Here is a 13,646-nt window from a genome sequence, read left to right on the forward strand (position 1 = left end):
CAGTGAAATACGGGGCTCGTTTGCGGCTCATCGCGGTGCCGGCTGTAAACACTCCCCCATGCCCACTCCTCTCTGTCAAATTAGCATCCAGCACGCCCGCCCGTCCTGTCTGGGGCTCCGCGCGCCCTCCGCGCAGCCTCTCCGGGAGTGGGCGGGACCACGGGGAGGGGCAGCGATAGGGCCCCCGGCCTGGGACGGGCGGTGAGGACTCCCAGACCCCCCCACCCCCCAGGCCTGCTCGAGGCCCCTGTAGCCCAGCTGCTCCCCTGCCTCTCTCCTTGCCAAGCCTCCGGCCGCAGCTCCCTCGCCCCGAGCCTGTCAGCCTCAGCCCCACCGGGCGCAGCCTGGGCAGGCGGCATCTGGCCTGGGAGCCCGGGAGCCGTCGCCTCCCAGGGCCGGCCCCTCTGACCCAGCGGAGGCGGGGAGGCGGGGAGGCGGGGAGGACCCCTGAGGAGGTGACCGGAAGGGGGAGCTGCCACCAGTCACGGTTGGACAGAGGCTTTGACATCGGACCTGAGTTCTGCCGTTGGTTGGAGGTGGAAGGGCGACCAGATGAGGAACGTCAGTGACAGAGGCATTGGCAGAGGGACGACGGCACATCGGCCCCAGGCCTGCCATGCCAGGGGCTCCCTAAACCCGGGGGAGGGGCTTTCCACGCCCGTGAGCCACGGGGCTCCCGCACACACAGCTCATGAGACCAGCCTGTCCGCGTGTCCGGGCAGAGCTGTGTCCAGAATCCCAGCAGCAGAGTGCGTGCGGGCGGTGGAGGGGAGGGGCCGGCAGCCCAGGATCAGATCTGATCACCTCGCTCTCTCCCTCCCTCCTTCTAACATTCCCCTGAGGGCCGGCTGCCTCCCCACTTCCCGGAGCAGGAGACTGAGGCTGGAGGGCAGTGGCCGCCCAGGGTCTCGCTTGGAGTCTGGGTGGGGCCCGAGCATCCTCTGCTGCCTCCTCCTCAGCCCGTTTTCCTCCTTCCAGAGGCTCCTCTGGTCCAAGCGGGGTGCCTGGGGGGCGGGGGGAGGGGGAGAGGAAGGGAAAGGGTGGCGGGCGTCCGCTGAGCTGTCCGCTTGCTGTGACGGGCAGCCCCCCGGGGCTCTGCGGCCTCCTCCTCAGGCTTAGCTGACCCCCAGCTACGGTCCATCTGACGGCTCCTGGGAGCAGGTGGTCCGGGGCGCCATCTGGAGCCTCTGATTGTGGTTTCGGGGGAGGGGGCCGCGGGGCCCTGGGACTCAGGAGAGCGGCCTCCTGGACGCGGCCCCGGCCAGATGGCCAGGCTCGCCGTGGGCACCCCGGGGCACCCCTCCCTCCGGAGGAAGGTTGTCCGCCCTCTCGGCCCTCCTTCCTCCAGCCCCAGCTCCACACCTCCCCCAGGTGTGCAGAGCGATGCCCACCGGCCTGGGAACGGACGGGACTCTGGTCAGAAGAGACTGGTCCAGCCCGGGACAGAGCCAGGCCTCCCGGGACCAGGCCAGGCTGCCAGGGACGGGCCAGGCCCGGGCACAGGCGGAGGGAAGGACTCGGGGTCCCTCCCGGGCACAGTTTCACTGGGTGCCGGAGGGCAGGAGGGCCCAGTGCTCTTGGCAAGAAAGAGTGGAGGAGCCCTAACCGGTGTGACTCAGTGGACAGAGCGTCTGCCTGTGGCCTGAGGGGTCCCAGGTTCAAGTCCAGCCAAGGGCACATGCCTGGGTTTCGGGCTTGATCCCCAGGAGGGGGTGTGCGGGAGGCAGCCGATCAATGACTCTCTCTCTCATGGGTGTTTCCGTCTTCCCTTCCTCTCTGAAATCAGTAAGGAAGTATATTTAAAAAAAGAAAGGTGGGCAGCCCCTTCCGCGGGGGCACCGCAGGCCATGCTCCTGCCGGTCGGCGGCCTCGGCACCGGCCTGCGTCCCCCGCGTCTCGGCCGGTGGGGACCGGGTGGAGGCGGCTGCACAGTGCTCCTCCTCATATGTGACCGGATTATTTTCCAGTTGATTTCGAGCCTTTGGCCCCAAGTGGCCCACAGATCAAAAAAAGATAAGGGTCAGTTACAAGGTTGAGCTCATTCTCCGTTGCCACGGCAACCGGCCTCAGCCCCCCCGCCCCCGCCCCCCTCCTGGAGGACGACGCCCGCTCCCCAGGTGACGCCGGGACTGTCCACGCCATCAATCCCGCGCCGTCCGGAGGCGGCCCCTCATTGTCAGGGCTTCGCGGGGCCGTGCGGGCTGCTGAGCCGTCTGTGAGCCTCCGGGAGACGCGGGGGCCGGCGGGGCCGGGGAGGGGGCCCACGGGGGAGCCCGTCTTCCAGATTCATTAGGAGAGTGGGGGTGCCGTGCCGGGGCCTGGGCATCCCCTTGCCTCTCCCCCCCAGAGACCCCTCTGATGACCCGACACCGCCCAGCGGCCGGATAACAGGAGCGTGTTTCCGCCCTCAGGCTGTGTCCCGGCTCCCGGCGGTGTGGGCCCCAGGACACTCATGCCGTTTGGAGGCCCGCAGGGTGCACTCTGGGTAAACGCCGGGTGCCGGCTCAGAGCACACACGGCTGGATCTGGGCAGGGCCGTGTCCCCCAGAGCTCAGCGCCGCCCAGACCCACACACACACCTGTCCGGGGCCCTTTCTCGCTCGGCGGGCCTGGCTGCGGCCTGAGAGTCTGCCTCCGGCCGGCTCCCCGGGGCTCCTGTCCGGGGGCCACACCTGCCTACCCCGGCGGGCGCGGCTGGGGGGCAGCCGGGGAGGGGGCAGGGGGTCCCAAGATCAGCCCTCGTCCCCGCACACGCACCGCGGTTCCCGCCTGGCCTCCGGCGAGGCCTGCCCGGGGGCCGTGCTTTCTCTGTGGCCCCAGGTCAACGCCAAGCCCACGTGCCACCCTGCCCGCCCTCAGCTGGCCCGGGCTCCCCCCTGGTGGGGTCTGAGGACACGCGCAGCCCAGCAGCCCGCCCGCTGCCCCGCGGCCGCTGCCCGCTCCTCTGCCGGGAGGTCTTTGTTCCTGAGAACAAAGGGCCGAGGGGCTGCGCTCCCTCCGGCACCTGCGTGTGGCCCCGAGGGGGCCTGTCCCGGGGACCCCTCTGACGCCCGCGCTGCCTGGACGAAAGCCCGGCCTGAGCCCCGTGATCCTCATCTCCGCGTCTCCGGGGCGGGTGTGAGCCCGGCTCTGGGCCGCGAGGTCTCTGCCGGCCGATGTTGGGCGTTCTTTCCCTGAGCTGGTGCGGGGGCAGCCCGTGGGGGCCGGACTGCCCCCGCGGCCAGGGTGGGGGCTGCCTCCTCCCCTGGCTCGGAGAGCCCCCAGCCCTCCTGTCCACTGGCGCTGCGGCCGGTTTGGCAGCACTGTGGTTGAGCTGCTGGAAAGGATGGGGTGCACACCTTGTTATCGGGGTGCCTGCAGCCTTCTCTGGGAGGAAGTCTCCTTTGAGCAGACGCTTGAGTGAAGGCGAGGAGGAGGAGGAGGAGGAGGAGGAGGAGGAGGAGGAGGAGGGGGAGGAGGAGGAGGTAGTCCTGGGGCAGAGCAGCCAGCCAGCCGGCGGGAAACGTTGAAGCTCAGAGAGGTTAAGTAACTTACCCGAGCACACACAGCACATGGGCCACGGAGCCTAACTTTGTGTTTCCCCCGCTCCCTGCACGGAGGAGGAGGCCCGTGAGGCCCCTGTCCGCACAGCCCACAGCCAGTCCCTGGTTCTCGGCCGGAGGGGGGAGGGGACACGTGTTAAGGACCCCACTGTGGGGTCAGCTTTCCTCGTGGGCCCCGGCTTAGAGAAGGGCCGGGCGAGGCCCGAGGATGCCCCCGTGGCCGGCCCCTGGAGCGGGAGAGCTGGGGAACAATGCCCGGCCCCCGGCCCCCGGCCCGCGGCCCCTCCCGCCCACGGCCCACGGCACACGGCCCACTGCACACGGCACACAGCCCACGGCACACGGCACACAGCCCACAGCACACGGCACACAGCCCACAGCCCACGGCACACAGCCCACAGCACACAGCCCACGGCACACGGCACACAGCCCACAGCACACGGCACACAGCCCACAGCCCACGGCACACAGCCCACAGCCCACGGCACACGGCACACAGCCCACAGCACACGGCACACAGCCCACAGCACACGGCACACGGCACACGGCCTGCAGCCCCTCCCACCCATGGCACACAGCCCACGGCACACGGCACACAGCCCACAGCACACGGCACACAGCCCACGGCACACGGCACACAGCCCGCGGCCCGTGGCCCACAGCCCACAGCACACGGCCCTCAGCCCCTCCCGCCCACAGCACATAGCACACGGCACACGGCCCACGGCCCTCAGCCCCTCCTGCCCGGCCGCAAATTGCCGCCTCGGAGCGTGGCCCGGGCCCGCCTTTGACCTCGGCGGGGCCCACCTGGGCTTCACCTCCAGCGTCTGGCAGTCCGCGCGCCCCCCTCCCGGCCTCCCCCGAGCCCCGTATGGAAATCAGCGCGGCTGCCAGGATCAGATGCCGGCGGAGACCAAAGCCGGCGCGGAGGCCGGTGCCGGGCTGTCATCGCCGCACGGCGCTGCCCCACAAAGCGCCGCTCGCGCTGACACAGTTTCAGCCGGGCGCTGCCAGCAGGCCGGCTCGGTTTTAAGCGAAAGCACAGCCCATTATTTTATTCTTTCTTTTCTTTTCTTTTTTTTTTGAGAAATGAAGTGTAAAATTAACACTTATTATTCCTGAGCAGAGCTGAGAGAGACACACACTCACTGGGATGTTCAGGCCGGCTGGGTGGTTTGACAGTGTTGATGTTTTTAATTTTTAAAAAATTTTAAGAAATCATTATAGCCGGCGGCGTGGCTCCGTGGCTGAGCGTTGACCTCTGCACCAGGCGGTCACGGTCAGATTCCCGGTCGGGGCACAGGCCCGGGTTCAGGCTCCGTCCCCAGTGTGGGGCGTGCAGGGGCAGCCGATCCATGTTCTCTCTTATCGTTGATGTTTCTCTCCCTCTGTCTTCCTCTCTGAAGTCAATAACAACAATATTTTAAAAACCGTAATAACTCAATAGGGGCCTGGCGCCAGCCCCCGCTCCTGGGCCCGGGAGCTGAGATGGGGCGCCGGGAGCGGGCGGGAGCGGGGCTGCACGGAGTCGGGCTGCGTAACCCGCTTGAACTGAAGGCAGGGGTGTCACTGGCGGGTGCCTGTCTGCGCTGTTAGAACAAACAAAAGGAGCAGAAAGGAGGGGTCTCACCTCGCAGAGTCCTGCGCCCCTCGCCCGGGTGCCGGGGTCAGAGAGAACCGGAGGGGACGCCGAGATGCACCCAGGGCCGCTCTGCCGGGCCAGGGGCCGCCGTGTGTGCTGGCGCTGTCCGGGAGGCTGCCTGGAGGAGGTGTCTGGGTGGACACCCACGGAGGAGGAAGGTGTCAGAGCACCCCTCTCTCCGTCCCCCCAGCCCAAGGCCGTGCTGTCGGCCGTGGTCAGATTCTCCGACCTCGCTTTTCTTCTCTGGGAACGTGTGTTCCCCAGCCTGCAGGGTGGCTTCTGAGGCTCAGCTTATGTTATAAACGAGCATGGAGTCGCCCGTACCATGTCTCTTTCACACCCTCTGCCTCCTGAAGGTCCGAGAGGTGTCCCCATTCTGTGTGAGGGTGCTGTCTCCCACGCATTCGTTCATTCATTCATTCGTGTGTTTTTTGTTTTTTTTTTAATTACTAAAAGATATTTTATTGTTTTGTTTTGTTTTTTTTACAGAGAGGAGGGGCAAGGGATAGAGAGCTGGAAACATTGATGAGAGAGAGAAACATCATTGATCAGCTGCCTCCTGCACATCCCATCTGCCAGAAACCAAGGTACATGCCCATGACCGGAATCGAACCCAGGACCTCTCAGTCCGCAGGCCGACACCCTGTCCACTGAGCCACACCGGTTTCGGCCCTTCATTCATTCGTTTTTCATTCCTTGAATCCGTCCTCTGTGCCAGGCACCGAGAAGCCCTGTTTGTGGGGCCGGGGTGGGCCGGCGGCAGCCCCCCACATCGGAGGCCATCTCTAATTACGGCGACGGGCCCCCCGCGGGCAGAGGGGGCGTGCGCGGGGCCTGAGCGCCGAGCGTGCAGAGCCCGCCCACGTCCCCGAACTTGTCAATGAGCGCTGGTCCGCAGGGACCGGAGGAGCCGCCGGAACTCTGCCGGATCTCTGCCGATCTCTGCCGGGGGCGGTGGCCTAGTTGCGGGGCTCGGGGGGCGGACACCCCCCCGGCGGAGCCGCCAGTGGGCTATGTGGGGCAGGCCCGCCGCTCGCCCACGTGTGCCTGTGCCGCTGTGGCAGGGCGCCCGCGGGGGCCGCCTGCTGTTGCCGCCAGCCCCTGCCAGGGCCCGGGGGCCGGGGGCCGGCGGAGAGCCTCAGCCCATCTGTGCGTGTGTCTCGCCACCGGCGGAGTCCCTCTGCCACCGGATGCCTGCCGTTGCGGGCAAACCGGAGCACCTGGCGCCTTCGGTGAGGCCGGGCCCCCGGGAGCCGAGGGGAGCCACGCCCTTGGCTGCCCCAGATAACGTTCTCGCTGAGGCACACGGAACCGGCGGCAGCACGTACGGAGCGCTTGCTGTGTGCGGGCGGCCAAAGCCGCTTTTCTGCCCGGCCCGTGTGGCTCAGTGGCTGAGTGCCGGCCCCAGTACCAGGAGGTGGCCGGTTCTATTCTCAGTCAGGACACGTGCCTGGGTTTCGGGCTCGATCCTCAGCAGGAGGCATGCAGGAGGCGGCCAATGGGTATCTCTCTCTCATCCGTGTTTGTTTCTCTCTCTTCCTCGCTGTGAAATCAAGTATAAACCATTAGAAACAGCCGAAACCGGTGTGGCTCAGTGGATAGAGCGTCAGCCTGTGGACGGAGGGGTCCCGGGTTTGATTCCGGTCAAGGCCATGGGCCTTGGTTGCGGGCACATCCCCAGTAGGAGGTGTGCAGGAGGCAGCTCATCGATGTTTCTAACTATCTCTCTCCCTTCCTCTCTGTGAATAACCAATAAAAACAGATTTAAAAAAATTAAAAACAACAACCCTTTTCTTTGTAACTATTCATATTATTAGCTTGTTTAGACCTCACACCAACTGTAAAAGGAGAATGGTGTTTTTGGATGGCGGTAACTTCTTTTTTTTTAAAGCCCTTATTTTTGGGGTCACACTGGTCAGAAGACCACAGGGTCCGTGCCAGCCCCTTCCCTCCTCACAGCCCGTGGGGCAGGGCTGGGTGGTCCTTATTCACCACAGGAGCCGAGGTTTGGAGGAGCCGGGATTCGAACCCTGCCCTGCCGATTCTGGGCGGGGCTGTGAGGCCTGGGCTCTGGACGGGGGCGTGACTCGGGTGCTCAGGGCACCCCTCTCCCCTGGGGGCCTCTGAGAGGATGATCGGGGTCTCAGCAGCTCCCAGGAGGGGGCTGGAGCCAGGTTCTCCTCTGGGAGCGGGACAGCGTGCCTGGCCCTGTGTGGGAGCCCCGGGGCGGCCGCCTGTTAATGGGTCACAGAGCGCTCACTGCGTGTGCTGCTGTGCGAGGCCTCAGGGGGCTGCCCGGCCCTCTGAGAGGAAACCCCAGTGTCCTCCGTGGCCAGAGGCCCTGTGCAGTGTGGGTCCACGTGCCCCTGTGCCCTCACCCCTCCCTGCCCCGGCCCCGGCACAGGCTCACCCCAGAACTTTTGCTTCGACCAATGGCACCCCCTGTTGCCTATCCGTGTGAACCGTCTTTGTGTATGACCCGTTTGCCTCACCCCTAGAATGGGGGACAGCGTATTACCTGTTCTGTTCCCCCTCTACTGCTCCCGTGCCCTCTGGAACCCCCAGCCCCAGGGGCGTGGCACAGAGCACCTGCTCCGTGAATATTCTATTGGGTTTTTAAAGTCCTGGCTGGACCCCACCCTCTCCGTGTGACATGGTCTGGGCTTCGGGCCTGCCGCTGGGCCTGCAGGACAAAGGCCTGCAGATGACGCCTCACATGCCAGCTCTTGGGAGCCAGTCCCCCGGGGTCCGTAAGCTGGGGGTGGCGGGACCATCTGGGGCTGGGACAGGGATGGGCACCTGCAGCCCCACACCAGCCCTGGTTCTGGGGATCGGGGCAGGGCTGGGGTGTGGCGTGTGTGGGGCGTGGCTCTGCAGGGAGGGGAGGGGTGTGGCATGCGGGGCAGGGGTCTGCAGGGAGGGGAGGGGCGTGGCTCTGCAGGGAGAGGCTTGGCTCTGCAGGGCGGGTTGTGGTGGGGCGTGTGGGGCGTGGCCTGCAGGTCACTGACCTCCGCTTCCTTGCAGAGGAAGGCATCAACCACGAGTGTAAGCTGTGCAACCAGATGTTCGACTCCCCGGCCAAGCTGCTCTGCCACCTCATCGAGCACAGCTTCGAGGGCATGGGCGGCACCTTCAAGTGCCCTGTGTGCTTCACAGGTAAGGGACCCCCCCCCTTCCCCGCCCCCACCCCCGCCCCCACCCCGCTCCCGCCCCCGCTCCCGCCCCCGCACCCCCACCCGCACCCCCACCCGCACCCACCCTGCTCCCACCCCCGCTCCCCCCCCCGCACCCACCCCCGCTCCCACCCCCGCACCCACCCCCGCACCCACCCCGCACCCACCCCCGCTCCCACCCCGCTCCCACCCCCGCTCCCACCCCCCCCACCCCCGCTCCCACCCCCCCACCCCCGCTCCCACCCCGCACCCACCCCGCTCCCACCCCCGCTCCCACCCCGCTCCCACCCCCGCACCCACCCCGCTCACACCCCGCTCACACCCCGCTCACACCCCGCTCCCCCCCCGCTCACACCCCCCCTCCCACCCCGCCCCCACCCCGCACCCACCCCGCACCCACCCCGCACCCACCCCCCCCACCCCCCCCCCACTCCGCTCCCACCCCCGCTCCCACCCCCGGCGTGCAGAGAGGGAGGGGACCGCAGCATGGGCGTCCGGCCTGACAGAGACCCCAGCCCCGCTGCCCTGGGACCTGCCGTGGCCTGCCCCTGCGCTCTGCCTCTCCTGGGAGGCCACGGGGTGGCTGCTTCCCCTCAGCCCTGTGAGTCCGCCCGGCCCGGCCTCACCCTCCGCTTTGGAGGCCTGGGCCCCAGCCTCGCCCCCGTGACCGTGCGCTCCGCCCGGCGGCCGTGGCTCTCCCGGCCACACCTCCTCCCTCCCAGCTCACCCCGCGCTCCCTCCACTCTGGCTGGAGAGGTCACGCCCCCGGGCTGGCTGGCGGCCCAGGCAAGCGGCTGTCCCAGCCCCGGGCCGGGCTCGGGGGCTCTGCCGGCCTCCCTCCCGCTGCCCAGATGGCAGCCGGTGTGCGCCGGGGAGCCCGGCCTCCCCCAACATCTGCCGTCTGCCAGGCAGAACCCCACCCTGGGGAGGGTGCCCGGGGGGGGGGCCTCTGAGGTGCCCCCCTCCCCCCACACACAGCTGCTCCAGGGCCGCCTCCTGCCCGCCCGCGCCTGGGCGCCTACCACCGGGAGGCGGGTGGGTGACCACCGGGTGCCAGGCCTGGGGAGAGGGCTCTGCACACTCACACCCTCAGCTCTCCCCCCCAGCTCTGCCCCATCACGCTCTGGGGGCTCGGGCTGGGGGCTGGCTTCGAGGCGCCCCGGGTCTGCTGGCCCAGGACACGGTCCCGTGTGTGGGGTCAGGACGCTGACGGCCCTCAGCAGCAGGCCTAGCCATTCTTGGGTGTCCAGCCCCTTCCTGCCCCGGGCACGGCGCTCAGCCTGTGTCAACGCCAGTCTCGGCCCCGCCCCCTGCCAGCCTGGGGCCTGGGGCTCGCCACGGAATGCTCCCGGCGCCTCAGCGTTCCCCTCTGTAAAACGGGGACAGCAGCAGTGCCAGTCTCAGGGGCCTGGGCTCTAGGCACCTGACGGGCGATGGCATTCATCGGCCTCATTGCGTGCGGGTCCATCTTCTAAGCACCTCCTACGGGATCCCAGTGACCCTCCCAGAGGCTCCGCGAGCCGCGCCCTCGGAAGGCCGGCTTTTCCGAGGACACGGAGCCAGAGAGGTCCCGTGGCTTGCCCGAGGTCCCACAGCCTCCCTGGCGTGAGCCCGGCTGGGCCCCTCTGCGGTGGGAGGGCGGGGCCGGGGCCGGGGTCCCGCCCGCGCTGACGCCCTGCCCCCCGTGCAGTCTTCGTCCAGGCCAACAAGCTGCAGCAGCACATCTTCGCGGTGCACGGGCAGGAGGACAAGATCTACGACTGCGCGCAGTGCCCGCAGAAGTTCTTCTTCCAGACCGAGCTGCAGGTCAGTGCAGCCGCCCCCGCCCCCCCCCCGCCCCCCCGCCGGCACCGGGGCCTCGGGGCAGCCAGGAGGGCGGGGTCTAAGTCTGTGGGCCTGGAGCCAGCAGACGCCCTCCAGGCCGGCTGGCGGGTGGGGCAACTCGGACTCAGCTGGTCCCGCTCGGTCAGGAGGGCGAGTGCCGAGCCGGAGCCAGGCCAGGGGTCACATGGCTGCGCCTTTTGTGAGCTTCGTGGGCGCCGCGGTGCCAGGCCCCCTCCCCGGCGCAGTGCGGGAGCTGCGGCATCCGTCCCATCTGTCCGTCCTACACCCTCCCCGGCCGCGGAGGGCCCCGGGCCTCAGGACGGTTCCCGGGAGCTGCGGGGGCCTGGGTCACCCCGTCAGCCTTTAAGGCAGATCCTCGAGTGCCGAGGACCTCGCTAAATTATAGCCCTAACGAGTCCCTATTTTCTGCAATTACTGATTTTAATTACAGCCCGCTTAAATGTGCAAGTGTTGTCGCAACGCCAAATCTATGCAAATAATGGCTTTCGTTAAGTGGCTCAAACAGCAATTTGCTGGGTTTTCGAGAGGAGGGTGTTCCAGCCGCGGGAGTTCCCGTCGCCATCGCGCTGAGGCCGGGGCCGGCGGGCAGGGTGGCTTCCCTCGCGGACGCGGGGGTTCGTGTGCAGCCGGAGCAGACTGCCTGGCGTGGCCCCGTGGCCCCGAGGCCCCGTGGGGATTCCGGGAAGCGACTGTTTGTAGGCGGAGGTGACGCGGGCTGAGCGGCTGTGGACATAGAGGCCAGACGGTGAATTAGCCGGCCGGCGTGGCTCCCACGCACCAGGAGGTCGCTGGTTCGATTCCCAGGCAGGACGCGTGCGGGGTTTGCAGGTGTGATCCCTGGTGCGGGGTGAGGTGGGGTACTCCTTGGTGAGGGGGTTGGGGAGAGCCTCTCTGAGGAGGTCGCATCTGAGCCGAGGCCTGGGTGCCGAGAAGGAGAGCCCGTGTGGGAGAGAGCCGAGCTCGGGGTGCGGCTGGGACGGAAGGCAGAGTGCGGCTGAAGCCAAGAGAACGGGGCTGGGGGAGGGCTGGCAGTGGCCGGGTCACGGCGAGTGTGCAGGGAGCCGTGGCTTTGGGGTGTACCCCGTTGCCGTGGGAAGCCCAGCAGGGAAGAGGTATTATCTGACCTGGACCGTGCCTCAGCATCTGAGACAGTGGTTGGCACACCGAGGCTCTCGAGCCACAGGCGGCTCTTTGGCCCCTGGAGGAGCTGCAGGTGCCACGGGAGGGAAGCCAGACTCCACGGGCTCGGCCTGGGAGTCTGTGTCAGCGGGTCCCGGGAACGGGCAGAAACGCTGGCAGGGAAAACAGAAGGTGCAGTAGGTGCGGGGGCTGCAGGTGGGGGCGGAAATGGAGACTTCACAAGGTTCTCCTAACATGTAGGCAGCAAGCACCCACATGCACACCCATGCCCACATGTGCACACACACGCACGTGCTTGCATACTCTTGCACACACATGCTCACACGCACATGCAGGCCCACACCGAGTGCTCGCTGTGCTGGCTGGGCGGGTCCAGCCTCACTTCCGGGAGCCCCAGGCTCGTTGGCCCGGAAGGGCCTCGGGTGGGGGCAGGCAGGGGCGGGCACCGGCGTCGGCAGGCGTGTAAGCGCCGTCGGGAGAGGGGACTGTCCACGTGCCTCCGCGGCCCTGAGACTCCGGGCGTGGGCCGAAGCTCAGACGTGGCCCAGACTCTGGCCGTCCCAGGTCAGGGGCGAGTTCCCTCCAGCTGGGCCTCTCGACGGGAGGGCCCGGGGTGGGTTTGGTGCCAGGAGCGGTTTCGGGGTCCTGCCCCAGCACTCAGGCGCCCCTCCCTCGAGGCGGGGCACAGCCTCACGTGGCTCGGCCGTCCTCCGTCCCGGGTCCTGGTGTGGGAAGGTGGCCGCACCGCCTGGCCCCTGTCGGTTCCGTGGAGACCTGTCTTCCTCCGTCTGTCCCTGTGTCCAGACCCTGTGGAGGGTGGGGGGTGGGGGCGGGGCTGGCCGGGGGTGAGACAGGCTGCAGGCCACAGACTCCCTCAAGGTCAGGGCCGTCAGCCTGAGCGTCCGGCCTCAGGCCTCGGCAGATGGAGGCCTGGGGCTCTGGGCGCCCTGCCAGGGCCGGGCTGACCGAGAGGAGGGGCGGGCCCCGCCATGCCGCCCAGCTGTCCCTGAGTCCCCGCGGACAGTCCGTGCCCGCAGACCCTCATCCCCTTCCTGACGGCTCCCCTGAACCCCGCTCTTCAGCATCACGGGGGAGGGGACAGGGAGCGTGCCCATTGCCAGCCTAGCCGGGCCAGCTCCGGCATGCTGGACGGGACCCGCCCAAAACAGGAGAAAGAGAACAGCCCCCAGCCCCCCACCCCCCGGCAGGTCCCGCTGCGGGCCAGGCCTCGCTCTGAGCACTTCGCTTGAACTGCTCTCAGCACAGCCCTGGATGTGCTCCCGGACCGACACGGGGACGAGGCCCGGGAGGCGCGGGCGCGGCCCCAGGTCAGGCACGGCAGAGGCGCGTGCGCAGAGCTGGATCGGGCGGCCGCCGAGGCCCAGAGAAGCCCGAGGTTCGCCCGCTGCCGTGTGCGTGAGCTGATAGATTCACGCGGGCCTGCGGGGCCCGGCTATAAAAAGCCTCGGTGCCGGGGGACCGGGACTATTTTCGTAGTTGGGCCACGCAGGTAGCATGGGCTGCGGCAGCGGCAGGCGGCCCGGGTGAGAGCGCCCCGAGCCCCTGCTGGGGAGCCGGCCCGGGGACCGCGGCCGCTGGGCCGGAGCCGAGGCCGGGAGCCGCAGACCGCACACGGAGCCCGGCCCTGCCAGGCCTGGGGGCAAGGAGGATGCAGGCCAGTCGTGAAGGCAGGGTCCTAAGACCTCAAGCTCCCCAATCCCCTCCCCACCCCCGTCCCCCCGCCACACACACACACACACACACACACACACTCACTCACACTCACACACACACACACACACACACACACATACATACATACACACATATATACACACACACACACACACACATACATACACACACATACACACACATACATACATACACACACACACTCACACACATACATACACACACACACACACATACACACACACACACACACACACACACACACACACCCCTCCAGGGACGTGGGAGCACAGAGCTGTCCCAGGAACGGCTCTTCTGGCCTCTGGCTGCCGCAGACCTCAGGGCGGGCCGGGGGCTGCCGGGACCCAGGAGGCCCAGCGCCCTCGCGGACAGACCGAGAGGCGGCAGGACACGCCTCCTGAGGCCCCGGGGGCCACGCGGCCAGCCCGGCCCGGAGCGGATGCAGAGAAAGGATTAGCTCCTGCTGCCTGCTCGCCTGTGCCTCAACCATTGCCATTGATTAAACTCGGGGCGGGGGACGCTCACGCGCAGCCCATGCCCTTCGGCCGGGCACGCCGGGCCCTGCCCTCGGTCCCGGAGCCTGAGCCC

At 67.9% G+C, this 13,646-nt stretch overlaps 1 protein-coding gene across 3 annotated transcripts in view; it reads left to right on the plus strand.

Moving 5' to 3' along the window:
* ZNF423 (zinc finger protein 423) overlaps positions 1–13,646 on the plus strand; it is a 174,596-nt gene that overhangs the window by 147,357 nt on the left and 13,593 nt on the right. For all 3 annotated transcript variants that reach the window (XM_036440749.2, XM_045582886.1, XM_036440750.2), the window contains 2 exons: positions 8,209–8,340; positions 10,048–10,163. In XM_036440749.2, coding sequence (XP_036296642.1) covers positions 8,209–8,340; positions 10,048–10,163 — 248 coding nt within the window. The remainder of the gene's footprint in view (positions 1–8,208; positions 8,341–10,047; positions 10,164–13,646) is intronic.

This window comes from Pipistrellus kuhlii, unplaced genomic scaffold, assembly GCF_014108245.1.
Source record: "Pipistrellus kuhlii isolate mPipKuh1 unplaced genomic scaffold, mPipKuh1.p scaffold_m20_p_17, whole genome shotgun sequence".
Classification (NCBI taxonomy): Eukaryota; Metazoa; Chordata; class Mammalia; order Chiroptera; family Vespertilionidae; genus Pipistrellus; species Pipistrellus kuhlii.